Here is a 24822-nt window from a genome sequence, read left to right on the forward strand (position 1 = left end):
AAGCATAAAAAAGTAGTTTTAAATCAGCATTATCATACTGATTTTATAACTGGACAATTGTGTGTGTGTGTGTGTGTGTTTGTAGAAATATATATATGTAAAACCAAGTAATCATTTAACTGATTACTTTTTATAATAGTATCAAACCTGAGTTAGCTATATTGACATAAGATGAGGCATGACAGATGGTGAGTATTTTATCAAATAGCATAAAGTAAATACTCTTTTCACCTTGATTTCCACAGGGAAACTGTTTCAAGTCCTCTTAGAACAATAACCTTTCTTAAAAGCTTATTGTTTGAGTCTATTTCAAAATATTTCCTTTATTATCTTCTCTGATTTGGGGTACTGCTTAAATGCAGTCATAAAAATAACATGCTCTACTTTCTTTCTTTGTTCCATTTTTCATACCAAATGTATGAAAAAGAAAGTCACTGTATTTGGATCCATATTGCACTCCATTAAACCAATTCACTTCTCCTTTGTGAATAAGATCAAGTCTCAGAAATGAGGCCGACTTTTGTGTCCCGAGGATACGGTTAGTGGCAATGTCACCGAGGAGAGCGAGGAAACCTCCCAGTACAGACTATGGGACAGGAAGAGTCTATACAGAATAACCATGGAGACTGACTGGCAGAGGATAACACCTATTGTGATAACCTGTAAAGGAAAAAGAGAGAGAGAGCTTCTACTGTTTGCAGAAACACAAACATTATATTCAATTTATCATGAATTTCTACACACTTCTAAGAGAACTGTATTGTACTACATTTCATCTTTACTGAGGGTACATGTTAGCAAAGACATTTTCAGGAGAAAAATATGACTAATATTTAGAATTGTAACTGCTCAAGGGTAACGTTCCTTCCATGGTTTATAGATGGCAAAGACACAAAAGAATAATTCCCTAAACCATTTTCTCTAAAGGATAGCACACTGCAGAAGGCAGTTTCTCTAAGTAATACGAAAAATTCAGGTTCCTGGGTAATACAGGAATAAAACATATACCTCTCCAGAACTTGAAGAATACATAAATCCTTTCAAAAATCATCCAGGCGCTTCTCTATTTACACAGATTACCTTTTGATCTATTTACCTATGTAAAATAACTCAAGTTCAAAAAATATCTGTGTATCTAAATCATACCACACTGCCCACAAAGGGCTCTGAGCAGAACTCCATTTTGAAATGACGGTGCTCTTCACTTAAGAAGGTAGGTATCAACACAGCCCAAGTATGCCAACCTTGGCTGTCACCCGTTAAAGGAACCAGAGGGATTTTTAGAATTCTACCTTGATTTTTCCATTACTTGGCAAAATTGTTTTTTATTTTAATAACATGAGTCGCAGGCGACTCGACGGCACATAACAACAACAACAACAACAAAGTTGTATTATGGATTCCCTAATTTCATTTCTAAAATGAGGCTAAAATAACAAGTTATTTCTCTTTTTTCCCCATTTTGCTTAAACCTCTACTTTATCCCCTTATTAGTTCAATGGTTTGTTTCGAAGTTTTACTTTCAAGCACACAAGAAATAACTGAAGAGATACACATGTCCTGCCTCTTTAAATAATGAAATACCATTAATTTTTTAAAAAAAATTCCGATTTTGACCAAGCATGTTACTTACCTTATCTCTTTGGTAGTCACTGAAAAAGATGGAAATGCAAGCAAGGCCTGGATGGCATAAAAACCACAAGATACAGCCCTGAAACAATTCATAAGGAGTCGTTAAGGACGATGCACACAGACGTATCTTCACAACGTATGTGATATGACTAGAAGTGTGCAAGATTTTAGGGGGCTCTGGTGGCCTGGTGCTTAAGGAATTGCACTGCTGACCTAAAGGCAAATGGTTCAAATCCACCAGCAGCTCTAAAGGAGGGAGACGGGCAATCTCTTGTGTGCGTTACAGCTTCTGAAAACCCAGTTCGACAGCAATGGGTGCATTCCCAGCATATTTGGGATGTGAGAACTGCCTGGAAAACTCACTACCTGTGCGTTTCCAAGGAGGGAGGGGGAGCAGGGCAGAGGAGGGTGACACTCGGCAAAAAGGGGAAGATAATCTGAACTGAGGCAATTTTCTTGTATTAAAATAAAATTGCACCTTAGTGAATAGGGGTTTTTGATGTCTGATTTGTTAAAGAGACAGGAAATTAACAACAAAAAAATGTGGCTAATAGGCTCCTATGTGTATAAAAACAAACAAACAAACAAAATACATAGGCATATATAATAAAATTTCTGTACATGGAAAAACTAGAAACTGTTAGTAATTATATGAGGCAATAATAACTGATTAGATGGAAGAAAAGGGAGGAAACCCTTTCTGGTTTCCTTCTGATATTTGAAGATATTCAAAACAAAAATTTAAAATATTTTTTAAGTTTAAGAAAGAGTTTGAGATTGTTTCATATAAGAAACAAAGAAAAAGTGTTTAAGACTGTTTCAAATATGAAACAAAAAAGAAAATGTAATATTTAGATACACTGAAGGTATAAAATAAATACTTATGTCTTTGTTAGAAACTCCAAAGAGTGAGATTTTTGTGTCTCTCTGGGATTTGGAAGTCTGAAGCTACTTCTGAAGGCAGCAGAAATAATCATGAACTGCTCAATATTAGGATTAAAGCAAAGTGTCCTTTCAGCCACAGCTGCTCTGGGACGGCCAGGAGAGGCTGACTGACTACATAGCTTCTCCCAACATGGCTCTGAACTGCTAAGACAAAAAAAAAGTGACAAAGTGACAGAAAAACTTAACATTCTGGGAAAGGGGTCTCTGTAAAGCTACATCACCAAACCCTCTCCTAATTTTTGTTCCTTTGTTAAAAAAGGTATACAACTTTCGTGATTGGGTGTAAGACTCAATACTGCTTTGAGATCTCTATAACATAAAGACAGACAGGAGACATAACGTACATACGATCACATCTGAATGGAGTAAAACAGCTGAAACACAGTATGTGCTCAGCCTTCTAGCTCCATTGGGTTATGATGCTCTTCATAGTTTTTATGAAACACTACTTAACTTTGGGAGTAACAGTTCATGGTCAGTATCTGTTAACATTGCCTCATCTTAGTAAAAAAAAACAACTTTTAAACTACAGAAAATAAAATAAAATTGCTACTTATTAAAGGGGGGGAAATGTGATACAGGCAAAAATCAACCTGCTCATACAGGAAATAATGTCTCACAAGTTCTACAAAAGGAAGCTGACAGTGCCTGCGTCTCACAAGCTGTGAAGATTATATTAAGTACAGAATGGGCATGGTACATAATCAAATTTCAGTACTATGTTAGCATATGGTTGCTGGTAGCCTCCCAGAGAAATACAAATGAAGGTGCTAATCAGAAGCGACCTCCGTCCCAGAACACGTACTTTGGCAAACGTGGTGTAGAACTCCCGTTTCAGGGTACTTCTCTCCACAGTGATGATCTGGTACAGTCCGCAGCCTAACGACAATGCCAGGCAGATTCTCAGAAGGATCAGGAGAAGCCCTGCCAAGTTGTGATGGGAATGGTGACTGTGGTGACCGGGGTCTTCAAACTGTTCCCAAAGTAGCAAAATACTCTGCAAAAAAACCCCAAAATTACACTGCCGAGAAAAGATTCTCACTTCTTAAGATACGGCACCTTTTCAAGTCTTTTTATAAACATTAGCATTAGTGAAAAGACTGTGAAACTAATCACACTATAAAAGTTGTTAATCAATACAGTACAGATATATAGTACAATATAGTACAAATAATCTTCTCAGCTATTTTTTTTCAAAGAAAAATTTTTTTACGAGACCATATACCAGAAGGATAACAACTGTTCTTGCTACCATGATTCTGTACGATGCCTTAACAATGAAAATAAATGGAGAAGGTTAAGACAATAAAAAGTCCAATTTTCTTCTAATTCTTCTAACTTCAAAGCCATCATCAGGAATCAATCTGTTCTACATGCAATTCCACTCTCTCGGTTCGGGTAACTTTCAAACATCTACATATTTTTCTGATCTATGAACTTAACAAATCAAAATTAATGATCTCAATTTTCACTTGTTTTAACATGGTAAAGTCCTTGGCTAAAGGAGAACATATTTCTAATACTCGTTATAAGTGCTCAGATTATTACTATTTCTCCTAATTGGACTCTTCCTAATTGTTATAACAGAAGTAAAATGAGCAAGTTCTGATTTAGCTGTTCCATTCAGCAGAAATCATTTTTCTTTGTCTTTTATCTTGGCCCAACACTAGCTATCTAGATTACTATACACTTGTTGTTGTTATGTGCCGTTGAGTTGCTTGTGACTCATAGAGACCCTATATACAACAGCTCTAACCCTGTTCTATCCCATGCCAATCTCACTGTCTCTCACACGCCAATCCCCAAAACCCCAGTGACGGAATCAATCCACATCATCGAGGGTCTTCCTCTCCTGTGCCTTTGAAAACTCTATGTACAAATGTACTATACAGCTACTCCTCAATAATCAGCATGGTTAGATTCCAAAGACCATGCTATTATTTGAAAACTGATATTACTCAAAAACAACAAACGAAAAAAAGAGTATGGCTACGTCAGATGGAAAAATGGAGGATGATTAAATCATAACTGAGAATGACATTCCAGCCAAGTCGACACATAACCTCAACCACCATGGCCAAGGTCACTCCCCTAGAAACCCAGTGTTCGTTATTGTCAGACTACAACATTAATTCACAGACAACAGATTTTTTTAATATTGTCTTAAATGCAAAATGGTGGATAATGAGGCAGTCAATGAACAAGGTTTAAGTGTAAAGTTCTGACCGTCACATATCCTTTCTTCATCAAGTCAACTCCAGAATGGAGGCCTCCATGGCTTTGAAGAATTTAAAATAAAATCTCAAGTTTCTATTTTTAGGTTTGATGGTTGTTGTTTTTTTTGTTTGGTTTTTAAAAAATAGAATTTATCAGCAATCTCTTGGCTTCTTAATTTTTCCAATCTTCTACCTTAACTGCTCGACTTGAAGGCAATCAACAACTACAACCTTAACTTTACTCTTGCTACTGTGATATCATCATTCTTGACAGGTGAAGTCCATTGTCATCTCTAAACATGACGTTTCCATCAATATTTGTTCTCCGTTGTTGGAAATGTTTTTCTTTTCTAATGTAACAGAAATGCTACTATAAAGCGAATATTTCACATATTTACAAACCTAACTCCTACATTTTAATATCATGTACTAAATTATTAGCTATCTATATTTATCTTCCTGATTGTCTTTGGCTTTCTGGCTTCTCTGTTTTGCTGGGCTGCCATTAAATACTAAGGCCGTTTAACTTGGTGTCCACGTAAACACTTATATAAACTCTAAGTGTGCTGTCAAAAGATGATCTTTCAATTTGTAATCAGATGATACTTCTTTTCATTTACACAACATTTTATGTAAATGATTACATAAACTGTAGTATGCTTTGAAAAGATGATCTTTCAATTTGCATTTGTCTAGGCTAATAAATGAAAACTACAATCAAATTAATTTTATTTTAAGAGAAGTAAGACTCTAACTTGATACTACCACTATTTCATAATACATTGTATTTTCCTGCATCAAAAACACTGTTAGCAGAATTTTTCCCTTCTTTTAATCACTTCTAATATTTTTTCTCATTATCCCTCCTCTCCTAAAACTTTACCTTTTTTCTAAATATCACCACCTATGATTGATTTATTTCTCAAATAATGAAATTCAACAGACTAACTTTACCTCGTCTATAAAATAAATACTAAGGGTATAAAGAGGAATAAAGTAAAGTTTTTCCCCTTTACAATGAACTTTAAACATTAATGAATTGACGTTTTAGATAATAATTTTCTTTACTGAGGTCAGGTGCATATTTCATTTCTATCTATTAGCTGATGCAATCTTAAAAGTTTACGATCTTTTAAGTTTATACTTGTCTTAACTTTTAGAAATCCACCTCACACAGGCAAATATCTTAGAATAAATCTTAGTTTTATGATGAAAAAGAAAAATGTATAAAGAATCTTTCTTAAAAAACCTAGATTTGTTTAGAAAATCAGGCCCCACTCTTTTTCACTCTGCATTTTTCCTTTATATTTATCTCAGTTACTCATTTGATTTCTTATGTACATTGATTGTAGCAAAAGTTCATCTAAAGATCCTTATAAATGGATGTATCTCAAATCAGTTGTACTATGTGTTATTATGTATTAGAAAATCCAAATGAAAGAAATGTAAAAGGAAATGAGAATCTAGCCTAAATAGCCTCAAGTACGTTGATATCAACACCCTCTGCCGTGGCATCAATTCCACCTCACAGCAGCCGTATAAGACATAGGGTAGGCTGATGGATTTTGCTCCCATGACGTTGCTGATGGGTTTAAACTGCTAACCTCTCAGTTAATAGCTTAAATCACTGTACCAGCAAGACTCACATTCTACTAAGTTACAATTAAATTCTCTATATACGAGCATCCTGTAAAACAATAGATCATCAGAACTACTACTCTTTAAAGACATACTCATGAATGGCACATATTCCTCCCAGGTTTGAATTTATAACTCTGCACAGCAGAAACACCGAGGATCCAGACTCACCTGTGTTATGACAATGAACACGGCGATGCCTGTGGATGCAGGAGTGGAATCCCACTGGAGAGGTCTGCTCTGTGACTTCTTCATTCGGACTATTGTCCATCCCATGCACAGACTCAGAAGTAGGTATAGCATCTGAATTTGCGAAGCAATGTCAAAAACTAAAGGGAAATAAAAACCAGAGTTAACCAAATCACCAGAGTGCAAAGACTTTGTTCCTTACTGCACTGAAAATTATTTAACATTTCATTTTTAAAACCAGGCATTTTTTCCCACATAGAAACAGAAAATGTTTTAAGATATTCATGTTTAGTAAGTCTAAAAATGTCATTTACCATTACCATATTTGCAAGCTTGTTTTTATTTTTTTCTACTTTAAATGATATTTTCTTTTTTTAATTTTACTTTACACTGGTTTACTTACACTGTTTGTATACATTGTTTTCCACATCGAATCTTTCTCCTTTCCTTTGCCTACCCTTTCCTCTGCCCCTCAAACTGTGTGACCCTAAGATTAGTTAAAAGCTAAAACAATGATGACATTAAGATCAACCATAAATTGCCTTGTATTTTCTGTTTTTATAATTATGTAATTCTGTTTTCTATAATTTATTACCTAGTAAAAAGAAATATTAAATCTAACTTCTGCAATGGGAAGTGCATTAGCACTTCATTTCTGTATTATTAAATATTTTTTAATGGCTAAACTGTAACACAGGGAGTACAATATTGTCCAAGACCATTAACAGAAATAGCACAGTGTGCTGCATCACCATACAACATCTACTGGTGTGGGCTTCATTCTCAGAGTCCTGAACACAAACAAAAAGCTCAATGCATTAGTAGTACAATGTGCCACCAGGTGGCCGCCCCTTACATTGCAGGGGAAGCATGCTCCTCTAAAAAGACCCAGCAAAATCACCTGTATCCAGTTAAGTACTAAAGAAAACATTACAAATCTATAGATGTTTCCAGTTTCAAGCATATTGCTTTAGAAGATAGTTACTGATCCAACATACACATCAATTATGAGTCTGGGACAAATAAACTTGCGACTGTTGTTATTATGCTTATGACTGTTGTTGGGTATGCTGTTAACTTGTGACTGTTGTTGTTAGGTGGTTGTTGTTATGTGCCATCGAGTTGCTTGAGACTCATAGTGACCCGAAGTACAAGAGCCCTAAATACTGTTCTATCCTGTGCCAACCTCTCCATCTCACACACTCGCATTCCCACCACTCCACTCACAGAATCGATCCATCTCATTGAGGGTCTTCCTCTCCTGCGTCGTCCCTCCACTCTCCCAAATATGATGTCCCTCTCCAAGGACCAGTCCCTCCTTGCAATATGCCCAAAGTATGTCAGACGAAGCTTCAGAATCCTTGACTCGAAGGAGCATTCCAGCTTCACCTTCTCCAGGACAAGCCTGTTTGTTCTCCTAGCAGTCCATGGTATAGTCAACATTCTTTCTCCAGCACCACAGCTCAAAGGAATCAATTCTCTTTCTATCATCCCTATTCACTGTCCAACTCTCCGATGCATAGCACGTAATTGCAAAGACTACAGCTTGGATCAGGTGCACCTGAGTCTCCAGCCTGATATCGTTGCTCTTCAGTACTCTTGAGAGGTCCCTCACAGCTGACTTTCCCAATACAATTCGTTTCCTGACTTCCTGGCTGCTGTTACCAAGAGTGTTGACTGTGGAACCAAGTAAACTAAAACTGCTAACTATGTCGAACTCTTCACCATCCATACTGATGCTGCCAGTTGGCCCAGTGGTGAGAATCTTTGTTTTCTTGATGTTGAGCTTCAATCCATAGTGAAGGCTGCAGTCCTTGACCTTCTGCAGCAAGCACTTCAGGTCCTCCTCAGTTTCAGCGAGCAGGGTTGTGTCATCCGCGTAACAGAGGTTGTTGATGATTCTTCCACCAATCCTGATGTCACGTTCCTCCTCATACAGCACAGCGTCTCGGATGATCTGTTCTGCATACAGATTGAAAAGGTATAGAGACAGAATACATCCCTGACGGACCCCCTTCTTGATTTTGAACCATCCACTGTCTCCCTGCTCTGTTCCGACAACTGCCTCTTGGTCTAAGAATAGGTTTCGCATTAGCACAATCAAATGCTCTGTGATTCCCATTCTTCTCAGAGTCAGCCACAGCTTGTCGTGGTGGCTGTTGTTGGGTACGCTCTTAGCTTGTGACTGTTGTTATGACTCATAGGAACCCGATGAATAACAGATGGGAACTCCCCCCTGCTCTGTGGGGAAAGACGAGCAATCTCCTCCCATGCAATTCACTGTCTCTGCAGACCCCAGAGAGGGCGAGCTATGGGTCAGTTCTGACGTGACAGTGCATAACAACAAAGAACAATAAATATATGACTGTAATTTGACATGATAAGTAGAATACTCTTATCGCTTATTTTTTTAAAACGAATAAACAAATCACACAGAAATTCCATTCTAGACTGAAACTTTAATTTCTTAACAAGTCAGGTCACAAAGGAGATTAATCAGAACTGGCTTTGACAAGCACTGTGGCAAATGGACAATTAAAACGGACTTTCAAGGGGGGGGGATAAAAAAGAAGAACAAACTGGGGAGGAGGATAGAGAAAATAGTGCAACAATGAACGAATGAAAACCCAAAATCTCTGTAAATGTTCATTAAATTAATAAAATTTAATAATTAAAAAAAAGGAAAAAAAAACAAGTCAGGTCACTTATCAGCACTATTAAAAATGCACAACATCAATTTTCTACAAGTTTTTGGTTTTGTTTGTAAACTTCTGCTTTTCAGCCTTCAACAAAGAGATTGTATGAAGTTAGCCACCACATGATACCATATAAAAAAGACTAGAAAAAAAAAATATATGGAAACATAAGGGGGGAAAAAATCATCTTAGGAGGATTTCATATTAAAAACAAATTTTTTAATAGTTTGGCTCTACAGTGCAGAGGAGTTTCCCTTTAAGACTTTACACACGGCTTCCTGACTGGTGAAATCTCCTCAGTGAAGCCTTCAGGAGGCTCCCATTGCCACGCATCCTTCTTCCCTGTTCCCCTCGTCTTCTGAGCCTTATTCTGTGTTAATGTTCTTTCGATCTCAGTCTGCCAGGCTGGTCGTACTGAGGATACCGTCTTTCCTGGTGTTACCATTCATTTCACAGGCCTTGCTGTGTGGCTGACAAGTTGGTCCTGGGGCCGGGTACGGCTACAGTTTGGAAGACCGTCTACAGATTAGTCTTGGGGGTCCCATTAGTCTCTACCACACCTGTCTGGTCTCCTTTATGTTTTTAAATATTTTCTATATTCTGACCCCGTCTGTCCAAGACCTTGCATTGTGGCCATATTCTGAGTGGTCAGTAGTGACAGCTGGCATCACTAGCTGTTCTGGTCTCGAAGCAGTGGACACTCGTTCCTGGGGTGCCTTGTCCTTTGGAATCAGTGTTTCCTGAAGTCATGTTCTTCACACTTCTTTGCATCAGACGAGGAGAGACTAGTTGCATCTTAGACAGCAGATCAAATGCTTTGAAGGCCTCAGCTGCTCCCAAAACACGATGCCGGACACTAACTCTGTGCACTATCTTATGGGACTGCCACAGACGTCCCTGAGGCTGTGGTCTTAAGTCCCCAAGCCCAGTGAGGCTTGAGGCTGCAGAACTCGGGCTCCTAGACCTATTAAAAGACTTGAGGATGTATCTGCAGCACATACAGACGTGAGGTGTCATTTCGTCAGTTCAGATTTATGGTAGGCATAATCAGAATGAAAACTGCCCAGTTCTGCCCACCTTCACATTCACTGTTAACCTAAGTCCACTATTGTGGTCACTCTGTCAATACATGGACAAATACAAACACAGAAACTCTCTGTGCCAAACCATTTATGTCCTTACAGGTATAGTCCCACTCACCCTCCCCTCATCTATTTGATAACTTTACATGCCTACCTACTTTTGTATTTGTAGATACGATTTGTTATTATTATTTTTATTATTGCAAGACTATGTACATCGTAACATCTACCTTTCCTGACTTACTCCTGTGTACTCCCAATGACTTCTACTGCCCCTGGTCATGCAGAGCTGCTCTTCCCAATCGCCTAATGACTGTCCCTTCACCAGGGTAATACACGTCTACTCTCCAGTGATTTACCGTTCTTCCTCTTCCATGCCTGGTTACCAAGAAAAAGTCTTTTATGCGCAGACATTTTCTTGAATTTTCTTAGAATTGCATTTAGGTGCTGTCGCGTTGAGTCCGACTCACAGTGATCCTATGAACAGATCCGAGTCCTGCCTGATCCTGTCCCATCCTCACAATTTCTGACACACTCAAGCAAACAGCTGCAGTCACCGTGTCTGTCCACCTGGGCGAGGGTTTTCCTCTCCTTGGCCATCCTTCCACCTTTCCAAGCATGATGTGCCTTTCCAAAGAACAGTCTCTCCTAACAGCATGTCCAGAGTATGTGCAATGAAGCTTTACCATTTTTGCCTCCAAGAAGCACTCCTGGCTGTACCTTCTCCAAGAGATATCTGTTGTTCTTACGGCCGTCCATGGGATATCCCGCACTCTTCTCCAACACCCCAATTCACAGGCATCATTCCTCTGTCATCCTTAGTCACTGTCTAGCTTTCAGTTGCATAGTGACTGAAAAGACCACAGCCTGAATCAAGCACACCTCTGTCCTTGATAATTTAGAGAAGCTTTTGACCACAGACGCACCTGGTGTAATGTATCTACTCATCTCCTGACTACTGGTACCAAGTGGACTGGTTGTGGATGCAAATTAAGATGAAGTTGTTGACAGTTTCAATCTTCTCTCTCTCTATAATGACATTCCCTATTGGTCCAGTGGCAAGGATTTTTGTTTTCTTCTGTTGAGATGAAATCCATCTTGAAGGCTGCAGTGTTTAACTTTTTGCAGCAAGTGCTTCAAGTCCTTCTCACTTTCAGTAGTAAGGTTGTCATCTGCATAATGAAGGTAACTGGTGCATTTTCCTCCAATCTTAATGCCACATACTTCTTAACAGAGTTCAGCTTTTCTAATAATATGTTCAGCATACAGACTGAATAGGTATGGAGAAAGGATACAACACTGATGCACACGTTTCTTAATTTTATACCATGTAGTGTTCCCGTGCTTTGTTTGCATAATAGCTTGTTGGTCTAGGCCCAGGTTTCCCAAAAGCATAAGAAAGTGCTCTGGTAAACCTATTCTTCTCAATCGTAGCCATAGTTATGATCAACACTGTCAAATGACTCTGCATAGCCAATAAAACACAGACAGACATTCTTGTGGTATTCTTTACTTTCAGCCAGGATGCATGTGACATCAGCAGTGACATTCCTGTTGCTATGGCCTCTTCCTAAATCCTGCTTGAACTACTAGCAGTTCTTTGTCTATGTGCTTTTCTAGCAGTCTTATATCATTGTTGTTGCTGTTGTTGTTGACTGCCTTTGAGTCAAGCATGACTCATAGCGGCCCTATGAACAAAAGGCCTGAAGTTTCTCTACAACTACTGATGTTTATCAAAGTTCACAGAGTTCCCGGAGGCATGTTGTTTAAGAAGTGGATGCTGCTCCTGCTTCCAGTATCATATACATCAATATATCATTGTGGTCTCATATTATGTTTGTCCTTTTGTGATTGGTGTAATTCATTCAACAAAAAGTCTTTCAAGTTAATTCACAGTATAAAGTGTTTTGCAGATTCTTCATTTTCTTTAAAGTTACATAGTATTCCACTGCATTCATGTACTACATAGTTCATCCACTCCTGTGATGAATAGGTATATAGGTTGGTTCCACCGCTTTGCTCTTCTAAATAAAACTGAGATAAACATGAGTGTGCACACGTCAATTCACTTCATGGCTCTTACTCTTCGTCCTCTAGAACAGCAACATAGTATCAGGACTGTGGATTCTTTGACAAAGTCCAACACCCTTTCTTGATTAAAACACTCAACAAAATAGGATTAGAGGGGAATTTCTTCAACATAGTTAAAAATTATTTATGCAATTCCGAGAGCCAACATTGTTCTCAATGAAGAGAGGTTAAAGGCATTCCCTTTAAGAACAGGAACTAGGCAAGGATGCCCACTATCACCTCTCTTATTCAATATTGTATTGGAAGTCTTAGCGATAGCAATAAGACGAGAGAAAGGAATAAAAGGTATCCAAATTGGCAAAGAGGAGTTAAAATTATCTCTCTGTGCAGATGATATGATAGTATATTTAGAAAACCCCAGAGACCCAGCAAGAAAAGTATTGGACACAGTGGACCAATTTAGCAAAGTGGCAGGATACAAGATCAACATACAAAAATCAGTTGGATTTTTGTACAGTGACAAAGAGAATACAGAGCTGGAGCTGAGAAAAACAATACCCTTCACAGTAGCTAATCACAGGATTAAATAAATACATGGGGATAAATTTAACCAGAAGCACAAACGATCTACTCAAAGAAAATTACAAAACGTTACTATAAGAAACAAAAAGAGACCTTGAAAAGTGGAAAAATATCCCTTGCTCATGGATAGAAAGACTCAATGTTGTGAAAATGGCAATACTACCAAAGGCAATTTACACGTTTAATGCAATCCCAATTCAAATATCAATCCCATTCTTCAACAAGATGGAAAAGGCAATCTCCAGGTCGTCCTACCAGTTGAGTTTATATTCAGTTGCTTACATAATTTTAGTTGTTTAATAGTCTATGCTATAACTAGAGCCCTTTAAATGTATTTTTAATTTTTCTTTGATAATCTTTATAGTGTTAAGATTTTACATTTAGACACTTGACCCACCTTGATTTAATTCTATTTAAGAACCATGAAGTATGAATCTTGTTTCATTTTTCTGTAAACAGATACCCAGAATAACTTTTTTTAACCAGAATCACTTGTGAAAGAGACTATCTACTATTTCCCATTGAATGGGTTTCTGTCCTTTGCTGAGGTTCAGGTGTCCATAAGCAGATGGACCACTGGCTACCATCGCTGCCTACTAGTCCAAAACTGCTTTTTAAGAGCAAATCTTAACTAGTTCTCCAGGATTAAGAATGTCCTGATGTCCCTCTGAATTGTCTTTAAAGTCACGATTTTAGGAACTTTTAAGCATTTTCCTATTATAATTACAAAAAAATTCCTTCATAAGAATTTGTTTTATAAATAACAAAGCTGAACTTAAAGTTAGCTCTATCAAAGGTATAATCAGAACTAGAGGGGGAAAGCCAGTGTAGCAGAATAAGAAATGATGTAAGTGGGAGAAACTTGATTTTGAGTGTGGGCCCGAAGAGACTCAATAGCTCCGAATGGGTGGTCTTGCTGCCTCTTGGGTAACTGCTTCATGTGGTGGAGTTCAGTGTCTTTATATGAAACAGGGATAATCATGTACACCTCACTGAGGTTTTTACTGAGGATAAAATGAGAGCGTGTATAAAAACAAGTTCTAAAATAAAGCCAGGAAGACCAGACTCATTACCTATTATTAAAGAATAAATTAAACAGGACATAGCAGAGCTAATTCTGCAACCCTGTTTTCAGTAAGGCTGAAATCCAACCAACTGTATGACAACAACAACAACAGCAACTAAAATGTCTGTTTTTTTAGAAATAGAACCAAGAAGTAGAGAGCAAGTTTATGTTTGAACAAAATTTTCAGAAAAAATACTCACATTCCGCCAAACTTCCCATGAAAGGTAGCCCTATTCCATCTTTGGAATATCTGAAGAATTGAAGAGGGGAGTATTAGTGTAAATTGCAAAAGTCTAAAAGTCAGTCATAATCACAGCATGCATAAATAAAATACGGTGGACTAATTAGGATTAATGAGATGTAACGACGAGCACGGCCTTAGTGGTTCTGAGTTACCTGGAGAAATGAATGTAATTAGCTAAAGCTGAACCAGCTTGTAACAGCAAGGCCGTTGTCAGAACCTTTAAAATCGTGTGCATGGGTCCGCCCTTCTTAATGGCCTGCCACAGTGACTGGGCATAAATGCAAGCAATCACGAAGTACAGCAGAACGAGGAGGAAGAAGAACTCATGCAGTCCTGGGAAGAGAAGAAAGGGTGCTGCTTCAGTCAAACAAAACCAGAGACAGTGTGGGCTGCTTTCCAATGTGCCTGTCTACACAGCTGTAAAGATAGTTCTGTATCTGCATTCACTTTTGTACCAGAAAAAAGGAAACTATAAAGACAAAACCAGTTTCTACTCTGAGGCAAAATGGTAACCACACGAAAGTAAACTAAACTGCACTCTTAAATTCAGTTTGTTAAAGTCAGCAAACAGGTCCGAAACTCACCATAAAATGACAATTTTCTTTGAAAATCATAAATGAGAACAATAGTTTCAACACTCCAAAGATGCACTTTTCATGTTCAAAGAGGATTTCTTTTGTAAGAGAGTTGGAGACAGTCAGCCAAAGATAATTCGTGTCTCTTGATAATGGTTTTCAAAGTGTGGTCCCTGGACCAGCGACGTCATCAGAGCCTAAAGATGAGTTTTTGGAAATTGATCACTAGGACCTAAAGGTGGGCTGGAGCTTTCTCATCGTTTTATTCAATGTACCACCACAGGACAGAGCAGGGTTTAGGGCTGTTGTACATAGGGTCGCTATGAGTCGCAAACAACTCGATGGCACATAACAACAACAACAACCATTTGTACCACCCAGGGACTTGAGAGTTAAGTAAGGTTAATCAAATTATTTCTTGGAAATTCAAATTAGGAAGTATCAAAGAAAGTTAGACAATCAAAATTGCAGCTGAAAGGTTAGGACAGGTCAGAGGAGTCACAGTGAGCCATGTTGATTTCAATGTCTTGAATGAGCAGAAATTATGACTGCATGATGAGAACTGGTTGGCAGGAAGAAAAACCAAGGAAATCTGCAGATTGCAGATGAGAAATGTCTTGGAGACACAGGTGGCAGTCACTGCAGTCCCGCTAGCCCTTGCTGCGGGGGCTCTGACAGTGTAGTGCGGAGGCAGTGGGCAATGTTAACGCAAAGGCCACGTCTCCCTGGTGGCCTGGATCCACCATCAGCCCCAATGGGCAATCTCCTCCCATGTGATTTATGGCCTCAGAAACGGAGGACTGGCTGGCAGTCCGTTCCAGCTTGCTGGCAGGAAGACAGCTGCTGCCAGCCTTTTTCAGTACAGTCATCATGCGTCTCATGATAAGAATCTCCTTTCTCAAGGTATCTTGTTCGAGTTAGCAGTTTAAAAACTTTCCTCGATCTTTGTAACAAATCAGAAGGCTGGCTTTGATTGAAGGGTTTACACTTACTCGTAATTCCCTCACGGTGGGGCTGAGACCTGGAAGTGCAGTGAGTAAGCACCCAGCTGCTGTGCTGGGTTTGAAATAGTCAGCCAGGCATTGCATGGGGAGAAGATAGGACCATTAGCTTCCCTTCAGACGACAGCCTTCAGAACTCTGTGGAGCAGGGCTACTGGGCCCCTAGGCTGCTGAAGGATTGCTGACTCAGGACTCATGCCACAGGTCTGGGAGTGGTTTCACATTCGCCTTATGTAACGATGGAGGGTAGTGACATTGGTTGTGAACAGAGCTGTCTCTAAGTCTGCAGGTGCACAATATAAACCGCGGTGCCTTTCATTCCAGCCGTGAACGTCGAATCTGCTCCAGTCTTCCATTCAGGGTAACGGTCAATAGGGAGACAAGGAAATACATCCAGTGTGTGAAGAATAATTTTGGAAAAACAACCACAAGATATTAAAAAATGAGTCAAAAAAATAGTTCAATGATTGAATTTTTTTTTAAAAGAGGCAAGCAGTATTTTAGCCACTGGGTGTCTCTCCTGCTCTACATATTTAAGTACTGCGAGTCCACTCTTCTAATCCAGATAAAAAAGCAAGTTTACAAAAAGATCAAGAAACAGGGGTTTTTTGTTTTTAAATGCCCCTTATAAAGTCCTGCAGCTTAAGAAATAATGGGACTAGAATTACGGTAGTAACCAAAGAAATAAAAAAAAAAAAGAAATGCTACATATATAATAACAATCCTCCATCAGTAATTTATGCTATCTTGTTTTGAATCTAGTTTATATCTTTCCTTTAAAGTAGTGACATGGACTTCTATTAAATATTTCATTTATTCACAATCTTTTCTAAAATATCCATTCTGGGATAAAATTTCTAGCTTCATTCAGTTATAAATCCATCACGGAAAGAAAATTCTCAGACTATTTACTATACAACCTGAATAACAGAGAAGGAAGATACTTTTGAAAATAAAACATGCATCACCAGAAAAAAAGTTCCAAGATTATTCAATGAAATATAACTTTTAGGAAAAGCTAGCATATAGTAGTTCTGCTGAGATATATCAATATACAAAATGAACAGAACTAGGACATGGACGCTACACTCTATTCACTGAATTATACATAAATTATTCCTACCATAACCTTGTCTGAAAGATATCGTAAAGATAAAAATATGCTGGTTTTCCTACTCTTTTCAGTAAATCACCTGTAGGAAAACGCCTCCCTAGTTTTTTTCTCTTCACCTATCAATTTAATGTTTGTCCTGCTACCATTTTTTACAAGCAGAAAGCAATCTGTGCTCACTGGCAATTAAAACTGAGTGGTAAAATTATTTAAAAGAAAAACAATCGCTGTTGAATCAATGCGAATTTATGGCAATGTGTGTATTTCTGAGTACAGAGCACAGCTCTCCCCACAGGATGTGCGCGGCTGGGACCATCAGCAACCCCTCACCAGGCTTTTCTTCTTTTTTTTCTTCACTGTTTTTGTTTATTTATCCAGAATACATTATATAAATCTTTCAAAATAACTAGATATTACAAGAATAGTTTACAGTTCAGTTCTGATTGCACAAATACCTGACACAGGAAAATGGGGTTTTTTTACAAATACGTATGCTTTCTTATAAGAATACTTTAATAAAGAAAATAAGGTTCTATACATCTTAGGACAAATGGTACGCAGTCATCTCCTCATTCTTCCATTTGATCATTTTGGGTTTTCTACTAGAATACGTACATCCCATTCAATAAACTAAATTACAATCATTTTTTTCTTATTTCCAACTACTGTTGAAGATCACATTGCCAAGTATGTTCAGTGTTTTTCTCCAAATCTTTCCAGGCCTGAGAGAATTCACGTATTCAGGTTAAGAGTGGCCAGTTCAAGAACATGCTTCTAAAATACAAAGCTCATCACTGTGTTTAGTGGATGAACTTTTTTTAACTTCTCATTAGGCCAGACCAGCTAGCAGCCTTATCCTCTCTGTACTGAGGGGAAAGAGTAAGTCTCTGCATTCTTAATAGTTTCCAGATAGCAGAAAACAAGGCTTTGGAAACCAGAGTTAAATACAAATATGGCTTTTCTTCTGAGGCCCTTCTGGGTGGGTTCAAGCTTCCAATCTGGCACTTCAAACAGGCCATGCTGGGACTCAAAACCACCCGATACTGTCACTTTCACATATACTCCTACGAATATGTGTCTCCTAAATATGCTCTTAAGAAGATGACGACTCTCACATGAGTATGAAATGGATGGTAAATACTTGTTATTATGAATATGTAGGTTGTGTGACAAGCTGAATGGAACAAAGTGTTTTCAAAGTTAAGGGGAAAAAACCAACTGGTGTAAGTTGAATCAGACTCACATATGTGGACTCATCCAAATGACAAGAGATGAGACGGAAGAAGGAGGTAAAGAAGCTGGAAAGAAGTCCTGTCGCGGGCAGGACCCACGGGAACACTCTCAGATATTCTCACACTATCCACGCTGTCTCAGAGACCCAAACACCTCAACACAAACCCTGAGGAGTCTCATTAATCAGAGACACTGCGTAACCTGTGCCAGGAAGAGGTAAGTACACCTAAAGCCTACTTTGACAGAATGGTTGACGGATCAGAGGTCAGTCTTCCTGCCAACACCTTAAAACCCACTTACAATGTATTATAATAAAGTGACTAGTTCTGGACAATGAAATGTGACAGGAGAGCTACTAGAAAGGGGTTCCTTGTTTGAAAAGAGGAATATAAGGGGGAAAACTATCTCTTCTTGTCCGTAGGATGTTGTCAGATCTAAATGTGATGCCCACAATGGCAGCAGCTAACTTTGAGCATGAAGAACGCTACCTCAGGACAAAGCTGTGTCAAAAGACAGCTTGGCAGAGACACTGAATAAAGTTCCCTGATCATCAACTTGATAAAGATAACTCCTTTTCCTTTGCTTTTACCATTTGCCTTCAAGTTCCTGTTACTTTAAGATAAAAATATTTCAATTTATAAAGCAGCGTTTACCAAAACTAAATGAAAGATCCAACCTGCTGTCTTTTGGGAGATGGAGGAGACAAAAACCACAACTGGGATCTTAAACCCACTGAGAAGACACTTGGGGCAAAGTCTGGATGGTGCCAATGAAAACCACCGTATGTGTCTCAAAATGCAAAGGCTTTAATGCTCAGGATTTTTGGTCTTATGGTCTCTCACAGGAACATAAATACAGTAAATGAAGGTCCACAATTTTTTTTAACGATATTTTTTTCTTTATTCTTATTTTATTATTTTTTACGTGTACCGTCAAATCAGATCTGACTGGTACAGGAGGAGATTGCCCCCTCTTTCTCCAGCAGAGCATCTGGTGGATTTGAACCATCTGGTGGATTTGAACCGTGTATCTCTGGGATTGCAGTGCAGTGTCTTGCCACTAGGCCACCAGAGCTCCCTGAAGGTCCTCAATTTTCAAGAAGCCTTTTTATTTATTTAAAGCTTTAAATTCCTATTTGCTGCTGTGCCAAGAGGCACCCTTAATCCCCCCCTTTTAAAACCTTAGATCAATTTCTAAAACTGGAGATTAGCTAAAAATAGATATGATAGATACATAATTAGTTTGAAAGGGAATAAATAATGAAACTTTAGCAAGAATAACATGTCACATCAACTGCAGCTATTTGTACCAGGCTATTCTTCTCATTTAAACCTCTCAGCAATGTGGTAACAGTAAATTCTTAGTAAAAAACATAACAAATCAATTTTGATGATAATGATCAAAGGCAAAAGCTTTCAATATTAACTACTACTCAATACAAAAAAAACCAGTATCCTCATAACTGGACCAATAAACAATAATCGTGGTAAAAGAAAATTTTAAAAGTTGTCAAGGATTTCACATTGCTTGAATTCACAATCGACACTCCATGGAGCTCAGAAGTCAAGAAATCAAGGGACATATTATAGTGAGCAAATCTGCTGTAAAGGACTTCAATGTGCTAAAGATCAAAGATGCCTCTTTGAGGACAGAGGTCCACCTGATCCAAGCCCTGACATTTTCAGTCACCTCACATGCATGCGAGAGCAGAACAATGAATAAGGAAAACCGAAAAACTATTGATTTTTTTTTTAAAAAAAGTTTGGTGTTGGTGAAGAATATTGAACACACATAGACCAGGCAGAAGAAAGAACATGTTTCTCTTCAGAAGAAGTATAGCCAGAATGTTCCTCAGAAAAGAGGAAGAAGGGAAGACTTTGTCTCATGTACTTTGGACATGTTATCAGAAAGGGTCAGTCCTGAAGATCATCAGGTTTGGGAGAAGGTGGGCAAAAAAGAAGATGACTCTCAGTTCGATGGATGGAGAAGAGACTCAGGGAGATGGGCTCAGAGGGAAGATGGATGTGAGGAGGGCTGCACAGGAGTGGGGAATGGTTCATTCTATTATAAATCGCAGTTATTCTGTGTCAGAACCCCATTGATAGCATCTAACAACAGCATAAACCAATTTTCTCTTTTTAGGAACAATAATTAGACAAACTGGTAAATGTTCCCAAAATGAATTAGCTCAAGATAGTATTTAGAAATAAATCTCATAGCTGAGGATAAGTGGTAGAAAGATTCCTCTTAAGGCTTTACTTATACGCCAACACATTGCCTAAACACCGCAGAATGTCTTTAAAATATGCAGGTTCATACAAAACTTTGACTAACTATTAAGGTCTAGTTTCCTTTCCAAAGTCAAGTTTATCTGATTCTCTGGGAGTGGGTATTTTGTTTTGTTTTGGGGGTGTTGGGTTGGGTTTTTTGTGTTTTTTTTTTTTGGTTTGTTTTTCTGATGCACAGTGATTCAGATAGGTTGAGAAGCACCAAGTTAGGCTTCATTCAATAAAGAATTAATCACAAAAGCTTTTTGTCATTGTTGAGAATCACCAAGTTGGGAAAAACTCATAGCTGACCGAAGATATTTTAATCAATAAAATAATGTAATCTTTATTATTTGGGCCAGTCATTAACTTTTGGGGACTTCTTCCACATTTTATCAACCCATCCCTGCAGGTTGTTAGTGTTGCATAATTTTTACACCATCACTATTCCTTTGTAGTGAAAATACTTTAAGATAGTGAGGTTTTAGTCCTTGTTTAAATATTTTTTGGTGGTCTAATCAGTGTAGCTCTGCTCATTCAGTTTAAGAAAGCTTTTCGATGTTAAGTGTATTCTTAAAATCGGTCAGCCACAGGATAAAAATCAGAATAGGACCAAAAGCTGGAAAACAGATCAACAGCAATGATTCGAGATGTTGAGAAAAACTAGAAGGTCCAGATGAAGTTCAGGACAAGGCTGGCCTGTGTGACCGGCATTCATTGGCCCAAGCACGGCAATAGGCACAAAGCAAGCCACTCAAATGTTAAATGAGCAGGAAAAACATGCAGAAGCCAGCATTAGTGGGGAAGAAAGTGCATCAGAATCTAGATGGGCCACAGGGACCCACACAGTACAATGACCTCTAGAGACAAAAGCCCACTGCTTGGAAGGCAAGGGCGGAAAGGACTATTAGATTGAATTCCCTCAAAGGAAGCACGATTTTCATGTACCAGTGACTGGAGTAGAGTGTTACTTCCTGTGGAGCCCTTTGAGAAGCTTAAGAACACAGGCTATTTCCTTCACAGAAAGAATTTTTAAAATTAACTGTGAAAATACTTAGCAGCCCACTCTGTGTGCATTGTTTTTTTAAGGTTAAAGGTTATTTAAAAAAAAAAGTTTCATTCTCCATGTTATTTGTTACCTAGTATCCAAAACACACACACACACACTCTCTGAGCTGCTTTTTCCGGTTGGGATAATTTACACCTTGAACTAATCCAGTTAGCTAATGAGGCCCTTCCTTCCCTCTTCAGCCCAATGAGATGCAGTGGAACTGAAATCTTCTCTAAGTAGATTGATGCTTCCAAATGGGTAATAAACTCATGATGAGGTAAGCTCAGATCCTTTTCCTTGACAGATGGCTCAGAGATCTTAGTTCTCATTCTGATATGCTAATTCACAAGTCAGCTATGACACTTGATAGAAGAAGTAGTTCATTATTTGGGTTAGGAGTCTCAGTTTAAAGGGGCAGCACTGAAGTCAATCTAAAATTCTGACAAACTATTTCATGGGTATAAATGTGATTCCTAAAAGCATTACACACTGGTTTTTTTCCCCCCCTAAACTAGTTGTAAGTGCAAATGAGCGCCACCCCTAAACTTTCTCAAACAACCCAGAAATTGGACAGTCATTAAAAAGTAGTTGGCTTTTCAATCTGAGCCAATGACTAAGCTTTTCAGTGCTCAACCAAACGGTTCTCTTCCTGTAAGAATGCTAAGTATCTATCACAAAAATAACAGTTTTAGAAAATATCAAGAAAACCAAAACCTGTCCCTAATTCTACCAGCCAGATTATAGAAACAAACTATTCATGTTATTGTACTTATTACATTTTAAAATACACCTGAAATAATGCAATACAAAATTCACATTCTGCTTTTTTGGCTTATTATTATATAGTAATTCCAGTATTATAAAAAGAGATTGTGGCTATAAAAATGTTGTTAAGAAGATTAAGTTAACCATTCCCTACTTGTTGGACTCAGTGTCTTTAATTTAGTTTTAGAATTTTAATATTCTAAAAGCAGCAACATGAAGATATATGTTGACAAGTCATTTTCTGAATTCAGAATATATATTTAATAAATGGATATCCTTATTCTTACCAGACTCGCCAGCACCAAAATGATCAAACGGATTCCCTTCGGCATCTGGATTTAACAACATCATTTCAAACTGGATATCTTCCGCCTGAGAATGTGCCGAGTCCTCCTTGCATGTGTACTTGTCTGCATAGAACACGTGCCATGTCTCTGGATGCGGAATCTGTGATATTGTCAGATTGTGTTCAGTCTGATTCATAGTCACTTTAAGGAAAAAGAAAACAACACTTTCAAAGCAAACTCTCAAATGTTAAACTGTTTTGGTCATATGACCAACTTGAAGTTTGAACATTTATTTTTTACTTCTTATTGTCTTGGGAATACCTGCAGAGTCTCGGACAAGCTTGCAAATCATAAAGCAAGTATGGGGAAAAAACACCCCACAAAAAACCCACACATTCTTTTTAACTAGCAGAATCACCAATGAAGTACTCTGAAACAGCAGAAATGTTTAGAATTATTCCACCAAAATTTGATTTTAAATTTTAAATATCTTCAATGTTTCCACAGAGGTTCAGCAGCATTCCTGGAAATTCCTCCTTGATTTCAATTTAAAATGGACCATGAGGAAATCATTACAGTACATTTAAAACCTGTGGCTGACAAATATTTTCAATAGATTTTTCCAAAGTCTCTTGTTAGAAATTATTGAGAGATAATAAGCATGTTTATATTGGACTTGGTTCATGTGAGGCATATGATATAGTGAGACAAAAATTTCCTGGATGTTGGCATCAAACAGATGTGTATTTAAATCCTGGCTGCAACACTTCTCTGTCATATGACCATGGGCAAGTAACATAAGCACTGACACTCAGTTTATCCATCTGTAAAATGAAGATATTACCTACAGCAGAGAGCTGATAGAAGATCTAAATTGAGACAGCATTTAAATCTATCACTGTTTACATCTATTATGCGGCTGGTGGATCTGAACTGCCAGAAAGCAGCTGCTTTTGGGTTACAGAGCAATGCCCTACAGATTAAGCCATTAGCTCCTTTTGAAAAACATTAATGATACTTAATATCCCTTCCAGATGGAAAAGTATGACCGATTCCTAAGAGGCACTCACAGGGTGTAAAGGGAGTAGCATCCCAAACATGGTAAATAATGAGTAGTAAGGGTGAGGAAGTCTAAGTGAAACAGTACATGCAAATCTCACTCCAAGAGCATGATTCCAAACAAAGCTTTGTTGCTGTTAGCCGCCACCGAGCCAGCCCTGTCACGGTGACCTCAGGTGAAGACAGCAGAAGTGACCACAGTGTTCTCAAGGCTGTGACCTTTCAGAGGTAGACTACCAGGCCAGCCTTCAGAGAAACTTCTGCTGAGTTCAAACTGCCGACCTCTGACTAGAATCCGAGTGCTTAACTTTGTACCGCTCAGGGGTCTGTTTATACATTCAAAAACCTCAGCTACATAAATATAATACAAATGTAAATCATATACACTATTTTTTAAATATAAAAAAATTAACAACTACCAATCAACACTATCAAGACATTTTATTAACAATATCATAGCACATGCTGCTTTCTGAGCTACCTTCAGTTGGCTGACAATTACACTGTTTCATACTGTATTGCTTTGTATACTAAAAATGCAGCAAAGATTCCAGTTTGGAGATCTTTAGAGAGAACTGAACATATGATCAAAAAAGGTCAGCAATAAGGCTTTTAAAATGTGGACCCTGCAATTACATAATCCAGATCTCATTATTTAAAAGTTATATTTTGCTGCTGCTTTATCACTTTTTCCATTAGAGAAAAAAGTAATATAAAAATGCACCACTATATTTTTACCAGCTAAAAGATCTGAACATTCAGATTGACATACACTAGGAAGAAGGACTGGCCATACACTTCCAAAACAGCAGGCCTCTGAAAACCCTATGTATAACAGAACACACATAGAATGACAGAAAAGGCAACTGAGTATGGAAATACAAAGGAAGAGGAACAGTTGTAAGCAGACACTAGTGACTGGAACATGGAATGTGAGAACCACAAATGTGGGAAAATTAGATATTGTTAAGAAGGAAACGGAACGCGTAAGTATTGACATACTAGGCACTGGTGAGATGAGATGGACCAGCATGGGGCATTTTGAATCAGATGATCATATGATATACTACTCCAGAGATGAAAAGGTGAGGAAAAATGGAGTTGCTTTCATAGTTAAAAAAGTCATTGCTAGATGCACCTTGAAGTACAATA

At 38.1% G+C, this 24822-nt stretch overlaps 1 protein-coding gene across 1 annotated transcript in view; it reads right to left on the reverse strand.

The window, feature by feature from the left end:
• Positions 1 to 224: 224 nt before the first annotated feature.
• Positions 225 to 24822, reverse strand: part of GPR180 (G protein-coupled receptor 180) — a 35232-nt gene continuing 10634 nt past the window's right edge. Inside the window, exons 3-9 of the mRNA XM_006879573.1 lie at positions 22612 to 22812; positions 14474 to 14654; positions 14278 to 14327; positions 6603 to 6760; positions 3383 to 3574; positions 1634 to 1711; positions 225 to 660 (exon numbers count right to left, since the gene is read on the reverse strand). Coding sequence (XP_006879635.1) covers positions 502 to 660; positions 1634 to 1711; positions 3383 to 3574; positions 6603 to 6760; positions 14278 to 14327; positions 14474 to 14654; positions 22612 to 22812 — 1019 coding nt within the window. The 3' untranslated portion in view covers positions 225 to 501. The remainder of the gene's footprint in view (positions 661 to 1633; positions 1712 to 3382; positions 3575 to 6602; positions 6761 to 14277; positions 14328 to 14473; positions 14655 to 22611; positions 22813 to 24822) is intronic.

The sequence above is a fragment of the Elephantulus edwardii genome, unplaced genomic scaffold (genome assembly GCF_000299155.1).
Source record: "Elephantulus edwardii isolate Elephantulus edwardi_28Jun2011 unplaced genomic scaffold, EleEdw1.0 scaffold00004, whole genome shotgun sequence".
Lineage (NCBI taxonomy): Eukaryota > Metazoa > Chordata > Mammalia > Macroscelidea > Macroscelididae > Elephantulus > Elephantulus edwardii.